Here is a 17058-nt window from a genome sequence, read left to right on the forward strand (position 1 = left end):
AAAGGATCAGCCCCCCCCACCCCCAGATTCTCTTCCCTCAATGGTTGAGCTCCATTCTGTCGCTCCCCTAAAATTTCCCAAAAAATTAGTCCAGGAGGGGATTCTGGGCAGGTTTCCCACAGGGGGTGCTCCCTCCAACGACCCACAAGCATCAACACGCAAATAAACAGAGCCCTTCAGACGGAGCTTGGAGACCCGGGTCTCCGACAAGAGACGCGGGAGCAGGACAGAGACCCCCTGTGGGAAAGCAACCCATCGGCCACCCCCCTGCACTGGGGGTCTCTTTACTGCCCCCAACCCTGGAGCTGAACCACAGGCAGGAGGAGGAGCGCCTGCAGCTCTGCGCTGAAGTCACTACCCACCCTCGGCTTACCCAGCTGGAAACACTTTGGTTCTTGGGCCCCTCTTCCCCTTCCCTGTTCTCTGCCGTCAAATCCCACCTCAGGAGACTGCTTTTGCAACCAAAGCAAAATGACCCGGGCTGTGCCACATCCACGCAGCGTCCAGACCAAGGATGCCCCGGTTCTGCTTGAAGAACCAGCCCCCGCCCCACCCCTGCGACTCACGGCTGCGTCCCTCCGCTTCCCCTGCCCTCGCCCCCCAGCCCCAGGTTAGAGTTTATGGCTCGGACCCTCCTCCTCCACCATCGTTCGGATTTCGGACTCCTCGGCCGTCTCCTCGGCCACCATCCCATTGAGGTGTGACCTGCTGGCCGGAGGCCTCTCGCCGGGGTCTGCCGCGTGGCCGGGCCTGGACGCTGGCGGCGGCAGAGGGGCTCCGTTCCCCCCGTCCGACTTGCTGAAGTTGAAGAGTTTGCTCGGGTTGAAAGGTTTGGTGGGGGACTGCACCTTCTCCGAGTTGGCCTCCCGCTTGGTCTCCGGGGACTTCAGGAACTTGAAGCTCAGGAAGCCGGGCAGTTTGTTGTCTGTGCTGGTGGGGGACTGCGGGGAGCGGGCCGTCCCCATGCCCGCCGCCCCGGCGCCCCCCGACAAAAACTTCCCCTGCAGTGGGATGATCTGCTTCAGCTTCATCACGTTGTTGGTCGCCAGGAGGGAGCTGGGCCGCTTCGGCTTCTCGGAGCCGTGGCCCGACCCGCTCGACCCCTTGCCCTTGGGCTGGCTCTTCTCGTGGGCCGGGTCCGGCGCCCCCCCGTCGGCCTTGCCTTCCTCCCGGCTGCTGTCCCGTTCCTTCCGGGCGTGGTACTCGGCGTGCCGCTGGCGCTCCTCCTCTTCCCGCTTGCGACGCTGCTGCTGCTGGAAGTGGTGCTGAGCCTGCCGCTCGTGTTTCTGCGGGGGGGGGGCGAGAAAGACCACGGCTGAGAACGGGCCCCGATCCCATTAGTGCAGGCGCAAGGGAGCCCTCTGCCCTCCGCTGGCATAAGAACGTAAGAAAAGCCCTGCTGGATCAGACCCAGGCCCACCGAGTCCAGCAGTCTGTTCACACAGCGGCCAACCAGGTGCCTTCAGGAAGCCCACAAGCAAGACGGCTGCAGCAGCACCGTCCTGCCTGTATTCCTTTACAGCCCCTAAAATAATAGGCCTGCTCCTTGGATCCTGGAGAGAATAGGTATACATCATGACTAGTAGCCATTTGGACCAGTAGCCATGGATATGCCCTGTCCTCCATAAGAACACAAGGAAAGCCCTACTGGATCAGACCCAGGCCCATCAAGTCCAGCAGTCCGATCACATAGTGGCCAACCAGGTGCCTCTAGGAAGCCCCCAAACAAGACGGCTGCAGCAGCAGCATCCTGCCTGTGTTCCACAGCACCTAATATAAAAGGCCTGCTCCTCTGATCCTGGAGAGATCCATTTTGACTAGTAGCCATGGATAGCCCTTTCCCCCATGAACATGTCCACTCCCCTCTTAAAGCCTTCCAAGTTGGCAGCCATCACCACATCCTGGGGCAGGGAGTCCCACAATTTAACTATGCATTGGGTGAAGCAATACTTCCTTTAATCTGTTTTGAATCTCTCCCCCTCCAGCATCAGCAGATGACCCCCGCGTTCTAGTGTTCTGAGGGAGAAAAGCCTCTCCCTGTCCACTCTCTCCAAGCCATGCATAATTTTATAGACCTCTATCATGTCTCCCCTTAGCCGCCTTCTTTCCAAGCTAGACAGCCCTAAGCATTTTAACCGTTCCTCATAGCAGCTCCTTGCACTGCAGAAAAGAGCCACTGGGCACGGTTCTCCAGGTTAGAGTCCACCGCTCCTAACCACTACACCACGCCGACCTGATGAACTTGAAAGCGTGGCATCTCCTTTTAAAAGACGGCGGGGCTGAGGAGGCCCCTCACTGCCCCGTGGGTCCGAGGGCAGAATTCTGGGTTGGGCCCACGGATCTGCCCTGCTATCTTCTGTGGGGTCGGAGACCCAATTATTACAATTATCCCCTTACTGCAAAAAGGGAGAAGACAACTGCCCCAAGTTCCCTTCTGTGTTTCTGTCAGCGGTGGGATTTGAACCATAACTTCCTAATTTATAGCTAGCGCTACGGATCACTCGTCTTCAGTGGTGCACCTACGCCCCCCACTTTATTCTTCCTTCTCCCCACCCAATCAAGAAAGAAACAGCTTTTTAAAACCTTTTTTGGTCAGCCAAGTTTTAGTCCCCTTCCCGGCTCGCTGTGCCTGAACGGCGGCCGCAGGGCACCGTGTGTTCTGCTCTGGCAGAGGGGGAAACACGTTTGGACGCTCTCACCTTGAAGGCCTCACGCCGCTGATATTCAAGTTTTGCCATTTCTTCCGCCACCCAGGCCGGGATGTCCGGAATCGCCACTTGGATGATATATTTGAGCAAGAAGGCAAAATGCTGCAGGGAAGGGAAGGAGCAAATGCATGAGGAAAGGTGGCAAATGCACCAATTTAGGAAAAAGGTGGCAAATGCACCAATTTAGGAAAAAGGTGGCAAATGCACAAATTTAGGGGAAAAATTTTTTTCACAGTAAGAGTTGTTCGGCAGTGGAATTGGCTGCCTAGGGAGGTGGCGAGCTCCCCTTCGCTGGCAGTCTTTAAGAAGAGGCTGGACAAGCACTTGTCAGAAATGCTCTAGGCTGATCCTGCATTGAGCAGGGGGCTGGACTAGATGGCCTCTATGGCCCCTTGTTCCCAGCCTCCCCCATCGGATCTTGCTCTTCTGTGTGCTGGGATTCACAAGGAGAGCCAAAACCACCACTGAACTCTGTAGTTTTGACTGGTCCTGACTGCAGAAACCCGAGAGGAGGAAGAGAGGAGGATGCTAGAGAAAGCCGTTACCTCCAGCACCACGACGGAGATGATGGCCCCCTCGGGGCTGAGCCACGGGAACAGGCGCTGCAATTGCCCGCACTGGCCGATCAAGTAGAAGTTTACCACAATGGCGAGGACTCCCATAGCCTCCATCACTTTCTGTAGAGAGAAAAGAACAAACAGACGTGTGTTTCTTTGAGCGGAGCAGCGGAGATGAAAAGTGACTTAGGGAGAGGGGAGGGGCTGTGGCTCAGTGGTAGAGCAACCGCTTGGCATACGGAAGGTCCCAGGTTCAATCCAGTTAAAGGCAAGTAGGTGCTGTGAAAGACCTCTGCCTGAGACCCTGGAGAACCGCTGCCCATCAGAGTAGCCAATACTGACTTTGATGGACCGAGGATCTGATTCAGTACAAGGCAGCTTCATGTGTTCATGTGACTCATCTAGCAGATGACTTCTTCCCCTGCTTTCAGCATCTCAACAAGAGCTTGATCCTACCCTTCACTGAAGAAGAAGAGTTGGGTTTTATATGCTGACTTTCTCTACCACTTAAGGGAGAATCAACCCGGCTTACAATCACCTTCCCTTCCTCTCCCCACAACAGACACCCTGTGAAGTAGGTGGGGCTGAGAGAGCTGTGTCTAGCCCAAGGTCACCCAGCTGGCTTTGTGTGTAGGAGAGGGGAAACCAACCCGGTTCACCAGATTAGCGTCTGCTGCTCATGCAGAAGAGTGGGAGAATCAAACCCGGTTCTCCAGATCAGAGTCCACCGCTCCAAGCCGCTGCTCTTAACCACTAGACCACGCTGGCCTCTGAGGTCCACCCGAGGCTTCAGTTCTTGTTTTTCTTCTGCTAAGTGAGTACAACCTGGATGGGGGTGGGACAGGAAGGTGGGAATAACAACGAACATGCGGCCCCTCCTGACCTGCCACTCTCCGATGCTTTCCACGCGCTGCCCGAAAGGCCGCTGGAGCCCCGTGCAGAGCTTGAAGGCGTCGCTGCGGATCTCGATGACGTTGTTGATTAAGGCGCACATGGCAGCCAGCGGGAAGGCCGACGAGAAGAGAACCACGTAGCCGAACTGGATGAACATCTCCTGGTAGTCCTGGAATGTGTCCTGGGAGGGGGAGGCGGAGAATTAGGATCCCCCCGCCAAAGCCACCGCTTTGCCCCTTTGGGCTCTAAAGGGCACCCAAACACACCTTGGTTCAGTGCAGGAGCCTGAAGAACGGGGGCGGGGGGGGGTTCACTTTCGGAACTCATGGCCACAAGATGAAGAAGAAGGAGTTGGTTTTTATATGCCGACTTTCTCTACCACTTAAGGGAGACTCAAACCGGCTTCCAATCGCCTTCCCCACAACAGACACCCTGTGAGGTAGGTGGGGCTGAGAGAGTGTGACTAGCCCAAGGTCACCCAGCTGGCTTCATGTGGAGGAGGTTTACTCATTTGAAAAATAAAAAAAAACATTAAAAGAAAATAAAAGAAAAGAAAGCTGGTGGGGTGAAGGAATTTCCTTATGGGGGGGACCAACCTCACCCAGGCTTGCCAACTTCCAGGTGGTGTCTGGAGATCTCCTGGAATTACAACTGATCTCCAGACTACAGAGATGAGTTCCCCTGGAGAAGAAGGTTGCTGGGAGGTGGGGTAGACTCTGTGGCATCCCATACCTGCTGAGGCCACGCCCCTCCCCAAACCTGCCTGTCCTTAGGCTCCACCCCAAATCTCCAAGAATCCCCCAATTCGCAGCTGACCTCGTATTTCTTCATGCAGCTCTCCACCTCAGCCTGGGCAAGCCGGGTGGTGTAGTTCTCTTCCGGTGGGTCAATCCAAGAGGTCCTTGTTGGCTTCCGCTCATCCTCATAGTCTTCCTCCTCCTCGCCTTCCACCGGGTTCTTGGTGCCTCGCGGCCTCCTGCTTCGCATGACGACCATGGGCTCTTTGGCCTCTGGCGGGCCCCTGAGGGGGCTGCCCGAGGGTCCGTCGCTCTCCTCGTCATCTTCACACAGCTCGAACACGGAGTCCGGGTCCATCCCTTTCTCCACCATGGTGGGGCTGCCTTCTTCCGAGAAGCTGACCTCCTCCAGGCCCCGGAGATCCCCGGACCTCCGCTCGGCCTTCTCGATAAAGCTCACCTTAGAATCATAGAATCATAGAGTTGGAAGGGACCACCAGGGTCGTCTAGTCCAACCCCCTGCACAATGCAGGACATTCACAACTACCTCCCCACACCCCCAGTGACCCCTACTCCATGCCCAGAACATGGCCAAGATGCCCTCCCTCTCATCATCTGCCCAAGGTAATAGAATCAGAATTGCTGACAGATGGCCATCTAGCCTCTGCTTGAAAAACCTCCAGGGAAGGAGAGCTCACCACCTCCCGAGGAAGTCTGTTCCACTGAGGAACCACTCTGTTAGGAAATTCTTCCCAGCGTCTAGACAGAAATTCTTTAGATCTAATTTCCACCCGTTGGTTCTGGTCCGACCTTCTGGGGCAACAGAAAACAACTCGGCCCCCTCCTCTCTATGACAGCCCTTCAAGTACCTTCTTGAGCTTCAGCCCGCAGTCGAGGATGCTCTCGTCTTCCGAGTCAGACTCCTTCTTCTCCTCCTCCTCCTCGTCTTCGGGGACCCCGCACCCCCCGTTCAGGCATTTCTTCTCCCCCTTGGGGGCCCCCTCTGCCGCCTCGGGGGGCTCCAGCCCGTGTCCCGCCTGCGGGTGGCCTTGCCGGGGCTGGGGCCCGGCCCCCGGAGGTCTGGCCGAGGTGTACTTCTGGGTGAGCAGCCGGAAGAGCGTGTGGCCAACCTCCCGGAGGTTCTGGACACTGAAGTCCCCTCGCTTGAACTTGCTGTAGAGGTGGGGCTGAGAGACCTCCTTGATGTTCTGCAGGAACTGACGAGTGATGAGCAGCGTGGCCAGCATCTAAGGGGGACGGCAGTGAGAAAGACGGGGTTACAAGCCAGCCACGGTGAAGACGAGGAAACCGCGCGCCCTTCCTCGCTAGAACGGCAACATTGCCCCAACCGGTTCCTATCCCCGTCTGAGCTAGTGGGTGCGTGCACGCTAAATTCAGGGCCAGGAATATATTATCCGAGAAAAGATTATGTTTATGCGGTTTGACTCAACATGATACACTTCAGCGTATAATCATACATTGTCTTCTGCATGATGGTCCTCGTAAGAAAACAATTTTAAACTTGATTGATAAAATGAAATCTAGCCAGGAATCTTTCGTATGCCAGTTTCTAATGAATGACTCTCTCCCTGAAGTCACACTAAAGGTGGTGGAATTTTTGACGGAAGTAGTCAAGACGAGGATCAAAGTTTAAATTATATTTACATGGGAAATTTATGGTTTGAAGATTCTTGTGTACTGTCTATGCTAAATTTCTGAGAATATGCCAATAAAGGTCGATTGATTGATTGATTGAATATATTATGCAAAGTAGGCCAATCATTTGCACAAATTCCGATCCCAAAATGAAAAGATTGACCATATGGTGTTGATTTAACCATATGGTGTTGATTTACACGAACTGAATAATGCACTTTCAATTAGCTTTCAATGCACTTTGCAGCTGGATTTTACTGCGTGAAATGGCAAGATCTATATTTATTTGTTTGGTTGTTTATTTATTTATGGTTTTTACTTACTATCTCGCTCTCCCTGGGCCAAGGCCAGGCTCAGAGAGGATCACAAAGGAATAAGCATCCTATTATATAAATAAAACCTTAAAACAACAGTTAAAAGCCCTAAAAAACAATTATATCAATAATGTCTTAATGTCTACTTGCGAACTATTGTTAAAGTGGATTGAAAGTGCATTATTCAGCTTGTGTGAAAGCACCCAATGACACATATTTGCTCTATCTATCATCTATCTATCTATCTATCTATCGGATTATATTCTCTTATAACCACTGTGTTAATGTATGCTTTATTCTGTTGGTCTATGACTGTAATAAATCGATTGATTGATCGACTGAAAACAAGTTTGGCCAGCCCCCCCTGTACCCCCTCTAAGCCCTTCTCCTCCTCTGGCTTTTCCCTTTCAGTCCCTGCTTTCAGTCCTCCCCCCTCCGCCTCTGCCTTTTCCTCACCATCAAACCCATCCCTAAGCTCCGTGGGGCCTGACACTCCTTCTATGCTAGTTGCAATGATAGATTAGTAGTAATAATAATACTAAATAACCAGACTGGTAAACAACAAAAGAAAAAACAGGGTGAAATGGATAGGCCAGGAAGAGAGGTAGAGTCCAGAACCGCACTAGAGCCAGGAGGACTGGGCTGACCCCTGGAGAGCAAAGGGTCCTGCCAGCAGGGTTGCCAACTTCCTGGTGGGACCTGGAGATCTGCTGGAATGACAGCTCATCTCCAGACCAGAGAAGTCGGTTCCCCTGGAGAAAATGGCGGCTTTGGAGGGTGGCATTATATTCTGCCAAGGTCCCTCTCCTCCCGCCTGGCCATCTGGATGCAAACTAACTGACTAATAGAATCACAGAATCATAGAGTTGGAAGGGACCACCAGGGTCATCTAGTCCAACCCCCTGCACAATGCAGGAAATTCACAACTACCTCCCCCCCAAACCCCCAGTGACCCTTACTCCATGCCCAGAAGATGGCCAAGGTGCCCTTCCTCTCATCATCTGCCTAAGGTCACAGAATCAGCATTGCTGACAGATGGCTATCTAGCCTCTGCTTGAAAACCTCCAGGGAAGGAGAGCTCGCCACCTCCCGAGGAAGCCTCGTTCCACTGAGGAACCGTTCCGACTGTTCTTCCTAATGTTTGGAATTGCCAACTTCCAGGCGGGGCCTGGAGATGGGGAATTACAACTGATCTCCAGAATACACAGACCGGTTCTGGTTCCTCCAGTGGAGGAAATGTCAGCTTTGGAGGGGAGGGGGGGAAACTCTATGGCATCACATTGCAGCTCAGCTCCCCCCTTGAACTCTGCCCCCAAACCTCCAGTAATTTCCCAGCCCAGAGCTGGCAGCCCCGATGCCAAACTGTCTAATGGTGAGGGCAAAGGTCCTGCCATGCAGAGATTCCAGCCCAGCCTGCTTCCCCCCCACCCCCGCCCCCTTTGGTCTTGCACCCAGCTCCTACTTTGGAGGATCCCCACTGCCAGGAAAAACTCAGCAGGCTCTTAAAGGAGATGAGAGAGAGGTGGAGGTGCAGAAAGACAGTTGGGAGCAGGGCGTCTTTGAACTGACGCACCAGGCTTTGGAAGAGAGAAAAGATGAGCAGGAGCTGTTGATTTGTGGGGGGGGGGGGGGGAGAAAGAGAGAGAGGGAGAGAGAGGAACGAAATTAAATTAAAGCGAAAATTAAAAGTAACATCAACTCTAATCGGAAAATGAACACAGGAAAACTAGCCATTCCGGTGTGGCTTTCAAGCCAGGATCATTTCCTTCAAAACTAAACATCCGATAAACCCGTAAATAAAACATTTGGCAGAAAACAAGGCATGTGCAGTGTCTTGTTTGGAAAAAGGGGGCGGGGGGCAGATCAAGAAGTCATTTTTGCCTAAGAAGTCTGGGGGGGGGGAGCGGACTGCCTGGCCCCCCCACACACAGACCGGACCTTCTGCTCAGCGGTCAATCTGGAAGATGAGCAGCGTCTCGATCGGTTGCTACCGCTCGGGGCGAGAGCTTTGGGCACGCAGGGCTGCCCTCCCCACCCCACATCCCCACCCCTATCCGATGCCTCTGAGTTGCCCGTCCTGGCCCGGCCCTACCTCCTTGAGGCGCTCCATGTCCTTGAGGTAGAATCCGATGTAAAAAAGACTTAGGTATGAATTTACAAACTGAAACTGCAGGAAAAGCAGAGAGGGAGAGAAAAGGAGTTGCAGCACCATTAGAGGACATTCATTTATCCATTTATTTAATTCATTTGAAGAAAAAGAATGAGAGTTGGCTTTTATTTGCTGATTTTCTCTACCACTTAAGGAAGAATCAAACCGGCTTACAATCGCCTCCCCTTCCCCTCCCCAAAACAGACACCGTGTGGGGTAGTTGGGGCTGAGAGAGCTCTAAGAGAGCTGTGACTAGCCCAAGGTCACCCAGCTGGCTTCGTGTGGAGGAGTGGGGAATCAAACCCGGCTCTCCAGATTAGCCTCCGCCGCTCATGTGGAGGAGTGGGGAACCGAACCCGGTTCTCCAGATCAGAGTCCACCGCTCCAAACCACTACACCACGCTGGTGGCCTACATCATGCTCCTCTCCTCCTTTTTTACCCTCACAACAACCCTGTGAGGTAGGCTAGGCTGTGTGACAGGCCCAAGGTCACCCAGCGAGCTGCCATGGCAAAGTGGAGATTCGAACGCGGGCCTCACAGATTCTAGTCCGGCACTCTTAACCACCACACCAGGCTCCAGACTCCTTGGTGTGCCTTGCTCCCTGCAGCTGTGCCCCCCACCCACCCAGGCTCTCCACCCTCACACGGGCCCAGCCCTGGCCCGCGACAGGTCCTGAATTCGGGTTCTACAGGCCTCGCCTCCATGCCACCCACTAATGACTACTTCAAACCACCTAAGCGGGCTGCCGGCCAGCCCCCTTAGAGGGAGACCCAGTGGCCGTTCCAGGGAGAGTACACTTCCACTTCTGGGAAGCCCACAAACAAGGCAGAAAGAGCAATGCCCTGGCATGTGCCCCCGCCCTTGGGGTTTCAGGGATAGACTGCCCCAGGGCCTGGAGGTTTTAATTTAGCTCTCATGGCTTCTAGCTGGAGGTAGAGCCATCCTCTGTCAAGATGCTTAAAGCTGTCCAAGGAGGGTTGCCCACCTCCAGGTGGTGGCTGGAGATCTTCTGCTATTACAACTGATCTCCAGGCAACAGAGGTCAGTTCACCTGGAGAAAATGGCCACTTTGGAAGAAAAAGAGTTGGTTTTTAGATGCCGACTTTCTCTACCACTTAAGGGAGACTCAAACCGGCTTACAAGCACCTTCCCTCCCCCTCCCCACAACAGACACCCTGTGGGGTAGGTGGCATTGAAGTCCCTCCCCTCCCCAAACCCCACCCTCCTCAGGCACCCCCCCCCAAATCTCCAGGAATTTCCCACCCTGGGTCTGGCAACCCTATGTCCAAGTGAGATTGCCGGGGGGAGGTGGGGAACGGGACCGGATGGACGGACGGACATGGAGGACCAGATTCCCAAAGCCCTGCATGTCAGCCCAACTTACCAAGACCATTTTAATGATGAGGTGTTTTTCATAGGCACTCTGCAAGCGGTAATTTTCTGCCAGAATGAAAAAAAAGAGGGTGGTGAGAAAGCATAAGAGGCAAAGCAGCAGGTCTCTAGAGCTGCCGTGGATAATTCCTCAGTCCCACCCCAGGGAGGAGAAGAGGAAGAGTTGGTCTTTATAAGCTGACTTTCTCTACCACTTAAGGAAGAATCAAACTGGCTTACAATCGCCTTCCCTCCCCCTCCCCACAACAGACACCCTGTGAGGTCGGTGGGGCTGAGAGAGCTCTGAGAGCTGTGACTAGCCCAAGGTCACCCAGCTGGCTTCATGTGGAGGAGTGGGGAAACCAACCCGGTTCACCTAATCAGCGTCTGCCGCTCATGTGGAGGAGTGGGGAATCAAACCCGGTTCTCCAGGTTAGAGGCCACCGCTCCAAACCACCAGTCTTAACCACTACACCACGCCGGCCACGTTATGAAAAGACATGGCTCATTGGAAAAGCAATAATACTGAGAAAAGTGGAAGACAGCAGGAACAGAGGAATTGGATTGACTCTATAAGGGAGTTCACCCTTATATTATGTTCACCCGATTAGCCTCCGCTGCTCATGTGGAGGAGTGAGGGATCGAACCCGGTTCTCCAGTTCAGAGTCCACCGCTCTGGACCACTACACTATGCTGGCTAAGAGATGCTAACAAGCCTAAATGCCAAAATCCCCATATTCAGAAAGTGAATACTCAAAGCTTGCAATTCGGCAGAGCGGAGGTGAAAATTCAGCACGGTGTGTGTGTGTGTGTGTGTGTGTGTGTGTGTGTGTGTGTGTGTGTGTGTGTGCAGAAAAAGCAGGATATATGAGTGAGCAGGTCACTCACCCATGTCGTTGAGCCAGTAGGCGATTTTCTTGTAAACTTCATCGCAGGCCGTGACGATGACGGCCAGCAGGATCTTCGGCAAGAAGCGCACAATCCGGGGGAGCTCTTTGATGCTCATTACAAACTCCTGAGTGGGGAAAGAGGAAGACCCAACGGGCAGTGGGGTGGATGCAGCGGGAACGCCCGCCCACCAACCACAAGGCCCGCAGGGTTACACCGCCCTTGCCGGCTCGTGCTCAGAATGCCAGAAGTCAAGCGTCAGTTTTGAGCTTTTTTAGGTTCAAGATCTGACAGAAGACAAGAAGGGACAAACCAAAGCGATGCTGGATTTCATAGAATCGTAGAGCTGGAAGGGAGCCACCAGGGCCATCTAGTCCAACCCCCTGCACAAGGCAGGAAATTCACAACTACCTCCCTCCAGTGACCCTTACTCCATGCCCAGAAGATGGCAATAAAAACCCTCCAGGATCCCTGGCCAATCTGGCCTGGAGGGAAATTGTTTCTCTAGGTTCTTCTGGCCTCAAAAATTCCCATTGCTGCTGTTTTTCTTTTCCCTTGTGCAGGGAATTTGCTTCAGCTTTGGCCTCACCTGGAGGCTGGCAACCCTACCCACAAATCCTTATTTTTCACAATACTCCCGGGAGGTGGTAAATGCTCCTTCCCTGGAGGTTTTTAAGCAGAGGCTAGATGGCCATCTGTCAGCAATGGTGATTCTATGACCTTAGGGAGGGCATCTTGGCCATCTTCTGAGCATGGAGTAGGGGTCACTGGGGATGTGTGTGGGCGGTAGTTGTGAAATTCTTGCATTGTGCAGGGGGTTGGACTAGATGACCCTGGTGACCCCTTCCAACTCTATGATTCTATGATTTTATAAGGAAGGCCCTGCTGGATCAGACCAAAAGCCCATCAAGTCCACCAGTCTGTTCACACAGTGGCCAACCAGGTGCTTCTAGGAAGCCCACAAGCAAGACAACTGCAGCAGCACCAACCTGCCTGTGATCCACAGCACTGAATATAATAGGCCTGCTCCTCTGATCCTGGAGAGAATAGGTATGCATCATGGCTAATATCCATTTTGACTAGTAGCCATGGATAGCCCTCTCCTCCATGAACATGTCCACTCCCCTCTTAAAGCCTTCCAAGTTGGCAGCCATTGCCACATCCTGGGGCAGGGAGTTCCACAGTTTAACTATGCGTTGTGCAAAGAAATACTTCCTTTTAAGTAGCTGCATGAGTCTGTTACAGAAATAACAAACGGGGGCCCAGTGGCAGGCATTTAGGAGCCTGCTTCGTCATACAGGATGTAGTATATGAATTGGGCTCCAGTCTGCAGAAGTTTTCTTTGGCATCATTTTCCGCTCTGTGTTTACCTTATAAAATGTTTGCATTTTTCACTCTGGCATCACGTCAAAAATGTCAAGCGATGCTAACGAGCCTCTTAACCCGCTTGACTTTCAAACACACTGTCAAAATATCCCCCCATTCAGTATGTGTAAAGTGCCGTCAAGCCGACTTATGGTGACCCCTTTTGGGGTTTTCATGGCAAGAGACTATCAGAGGTGGTTTGCCAGCGCCTTCCTCTGCACAGCAACCCTGGTCTTCCTTGGTGGTCTCCCATCCAAATACTAACCAGGGCCGACCCTTCTTAGCTTCTGAGATCTGATGAGATCAGGCTAGCCTGGGCCATCCAGGTCAGGGCTCCCCATTCAGTATGTCTGTGCAAAGTCGGAACATCAGCATTATGTGTCTACTACACGTATTGTTCTGTAAATACAGGAGAAATTGTGTACAAAATCTGCAGAAAGTGTACAGCAATGACAAAATTGACAGTGGGAAGCAGAAAATCGAAGCCGGTGGAACAAAAGATGAATGCATATAAAAAAAGAAATGGAATTTGTAAACAGTAAGTATTTTTTCTTTTTCTAAAGCGTTCATAGAATCATAAGAGTTGGAAGGGACCACCAGGGTCATCTAGTCCAACCCCCTGCACAATGCAGGAAATTCCAAACTACCTCCCCCACACACCCCCAGTGACCCCTACTCCATGCCCAGAAGATGGCCAAGGTGCCCTCCCTCTCATGATCGGCCTAAGGTCATAGAATCAACCTAAGGTCATAGAATCAGGGTTGATTTTCCCTGACCCGGATGGCCCAGGCTAGCACAATCTCGTCAGACCTTGGCTGCTAAGCAGGGTCTGCCCTGCTTAGTACTTGGATGGGAGACCCCCAAAGAAGTCCAGGGTGGCTAAGCAGAGGCAGGCAATGGCCAAACCACCTCTGAACATCTCTTGCCTTGAAAACCCTATGGGGTGGCCATAAGTGGGCTGTGACTTGACAGCTCTTTCCACCCCCCACCCAAAGATTGGTAGGGTAGACCCCATCAAATGGAGTATTCCATCCAGCTTGAAACCTGATTCATGGTTTCCTACCAAGGAACCCTGGGGTGCAGGTGCGGTCCTAAGCGGAGTTACTCCCCTCCAAGTCTGTTGACTTCAAGGGGCTTAGAAGGGAGTGATTCTGCTTAGGATCTCTCTGCTAGTTATCCAGAGACGGCCACCGAGGAAGGAGGGCTGGCGCTCACAGCAAAATTAGAATTCCCAGGTCTCTCTAAGGCTGCCTATCGCAAACTGTTCAGATTCAAACCGGTTTAAGTGTCATTATATGAATGTACTTCCAGAACAGAAATACACACGTAGCTTTCCTAATTTTTCTTTGGCTTGGATCCTAGGACACCGTTCCCCTCCCCTCTGGCCACTGCAGGGTCTTTCTTCCGCTCCAGCCCTTGCTTCATCTGCCAGCAGTATTCCTGTGCGCGCAAGGGACTAGCAGCAGAGGAAACCGTCTCTGCGGCAGACAGACGCCTCTGCCGCCACCAGAGAGAAGCGCCGGGGGAACGGTGTTACAGGATCCAAGACTTCATCTTCTCATACCACAAAATTTGCCTATTTAGCTCCCGCCTTTCCCTCAGAAAGGCTGGAGGTGGCTTACAAAAAGGTGCATCCAAGAACAGAGAAAAATCAACACTTAAACCTGAAAGCACTTAAAAGCAAACAATCCACCCACCATCAACACCCACCCACCCCAAATCACTGAAAGGCTCTAATTCTTTCTCAGATCCAAAGGTGAAGAGGTCCTCCTTGCTTTGGCCAGATGTTTTGAGGAAGAAGAGGAAGAGTTGGTTTTTATATGCTGACTTTCTCTACCTTTGAAGGGGAATCAAACCGGCTTACAATGGCCTTCCCTTCCCCTCCCCACAACAGACAACCTGGAAGGGAGGTGGGGCTGAGAGACTTCAGAGAGAACTGTGACTAGCCCAAGTTCACCCAGCTGGCTTCAATGAGGAGTGGGGAATCAAACCTGGTTCTCCGGAATAGAGTCCACCCCTCTTAACCACTACATCAGGACAGACAAAAGGAAATACTTCTTTACACTGTTAGAATTGAGACCAGTAGCACCTTAGAGATCAACAAGAGAGGGATGTAGAAGAGCGGGTTTTCATACCCCGATATTCTCTCCCTATAAGGAGTCTCAAAGCAGCTTACGATCGCCTTCCCTCCCCCCTCCCACAACAGGCACCTTGTGAGGTAGGTGGGGCTGAGAAAGTTCGGAGAGAACTGTGACTGGCCCAAGGTCACCCAGCTGGCTTCATGTGGAGGAGCGGGGAAACCAACCCGGTTCACCAGACTTGAGTCCACCACTCTTAACCACTACATCACACTGGAATCCAGCAAAACGAAGTGCAAAGGCAAAGTCCCTCCTCTGTAATTTGCTCCTTTTCCCCAACTCAGAGGTATACTGTCTCTGATCATAGAATCATAGAGTTGGGAGGGACCACCAGGGTCATCTAGTCCAACCCTGCACAATGCAGGAAATTCACCACTGCCTCCCCCCCACACCCCCAGTGACCCCTACTCCATGCCCAGAAGATGGCCAAGGTGCCCTCCCTCTCATCATCTGCCTAAGGTCATACAATCAGCACTGCTGACAGATGGCCATCTAGCCTCTGCTTCAAAACCTCCAGGGAAGGAGAGCTCACCACCTCCCGAGGAAGCCTGTTCCACTGAGAAACCGCTCCGACTGCTAGGAAATTCTTCCTAATGTCTAGATGGAAACTCTTTTGATTTTTGATCATAGAGGTTCCATTTAGCTGTCATGGCTGACTGATCTTGATGGATCATGAATTTGTCTAAACCTTTTTGTTTTTAAAGCTAGTGCCCATCACAGCATCTTGTGGTGGAGGGTTCTGCAGGCTCGTGATCTAAATCCCACCGCCACCACCCTGAATTTCCCTCCCCCCCACACCTTTCTTTCTGCCGCTCTCCCAGAGGTGCCGGGGGGTCTCACCTGCAGCTCGAAGCAACCCAGCATGGCGAGGAAGACAAAGATGAGGCAAAAGAGGCAGACAGGGAGGCTGACAAAGGCCTGGAACAGTAGCCGCTTCCACGGGGGATAGTAGAACTCTTCGGCGTTGGTCACCGGGCTGATGTGCTTCACACCCTGGAAAAGGACGGGCGGTGTTAGAGAGACCCACCAAGCTGCGGTCGGGCAGCAAAACAGTGCAGGGCCCGGCAACCCCCTTTGGCACCACTGTAGCCACGCCTGAGCCACAGCACCATCCCACAAGAGGCCACGTTGGCCGGCCACACCTGGCCAGGTGAGCCTCTTGGGAAACCCCGTTCAGCCCACAGGCCATGAACGCATGAAGCTGCCTTACACTGAATAAGACCCCCTTGGTCCATCAAAGTCAGTATTGTCTACTCAGACCGGCAGTGGCTCTCCAGGGTCTCAGGCAGAGAAAGGTCTTACACACCACCTACTTGCCTGGTCCCTTTAGCTGGAGATGCCACTGGGGATTGAACCTGGGACTTTCTGCATTGCCAAGCAGAGGCTCTGCCACTGAGCTACGGACCTTCCCCATAACATATGAACACATGAAGCTGCCTTATACTGAATCAGACCCCCCTGGTCCATCAAAGTCAGTATTGTCTACTCAGACCGGCAGCGGCTCTCCAGGGTCTTGGGCAGAGGTCTTTCACATCACCTACTTGCCCAGTCCCTTTAACGGGAGATGCCGGGGATTGAACCTGGGACCTTCTGCATGCCAAGCGGATGCTCTACCACTGAGCCACAGCCCCTCCCTCCACTGGCTGTTGGCCTGCCCTCTGCCTGGTAGTCCTGGCTCCCTCCAGGTTCAGGGCCAAGAAGAGAGGCCCCACTGACCCGGAACTGTGGCCGCGGCTCCTCGATGGACTCCGCGGGAGTGTCCAGGGTCCCCCACTTGTAGGCGAACTCAGCCCCCCGGCGCTTCCACTCCTCCAGGAACAGCGTGGACCAGATGACGTTGAAGACGGCGAAGATCACGCAGCAGAGGTCCCGGCTGGTCTGGTTGGGTTGGGGGCGAGGAAGCAAAGAAGACTGAGCAGCGGGAAGGAAGCGCGGAGAGCCCGGCTGGTCAGCCCGCCTGACCCGACAAGCAGGGCTGCCACCGTTGTGCCTTCCCGGGGCCACACAGAAGCCACAAGAGCAGCCCCGGACAGACCAGACCATCTTTGCCCCTGCCCAGCTCCCGTTTTCCAGCAGGAGGGAGCCGGAGAGCAGCTCAAAAATGGTGGCATGCAGGCAGCAGCCCTCTTCCGCTGCTTGTCCCCCTCTCCCAAGTAACACATTCAGAGGTAAAGGTAAAGGTCCCCTGTGCAAGCACCGGGTCATGCCTGATCCATGGGGTGACGTCACATCCCGACATTTCCTAGGCAGACTCTGTTTACGGGGTGGTTTGCCAGTGC

General features: G+C 53.3%; 1 protein-coding gene across 1 annotated transcript in view; it reads right to left on the bottom strand.

Moving 5' to 3' along the window:
• Window positions 1-611: 611 nt before the first annotated feature.
• ANO8 (anoctamin 8) overlaps window positions 612-17058 on the bottom strand; it is a 50749-nt gene continuing 34302 nt past the window's right edge. Inside the window, exons 10-20 of the mRNA XM_056867594.1 lie at window positions 16496-16657; window positions 15620-15772; window positions 11277-11403; window positions 10402-10457; window positions 8959-9033; window positions 5766-6143; window positions 4976-5356; window positions 4149-4340; window positions 3254-3385; window positions 2700-2810; window positions 612-1286 (exon numbers count right to left, since the gene is read on the bottom strand). Of these exons, the coding sequence (XP_056723572.1) occupies window positions 612-1286; window positions 2700-2810; window positions 3254-3385; window positions 4149-4340; window positions 4976-5356; window positions 5766-6143; window positions 8959-9033; window positions 10402-10457; window positions 11277-11403; window positions 15620-15772; window positions 16496-16657 (2442 nt within the window). The remainder of the gene's footprint in view (window positions 1287-2699; window positions 2811-3253; window positions 3386-4148; window positions 4341-4975; window positions 5357-5765; window positions 6144-8958; window positions 9034-10401; window positions 10458-11276; window positions 11404-15619; window positions 15773-16495; window positions 16658-17058) is intronic.

The sequence above is a fragment of the Euleptes europaea genome, chromosome 2 (assembly GCF_029931775.1).
Source record: "Euleptes europaea isolate rEulEur1 chromosome 2, rEulEur1.hap1, whole genome shotgun sequence".
Classification (NCBI taxonomy): Eukaryota; Metazoa; Chordata; class Lepidosauria; order Squamata; family Sphaerodactylidae; genus Euleptes; species Euleptes europaea.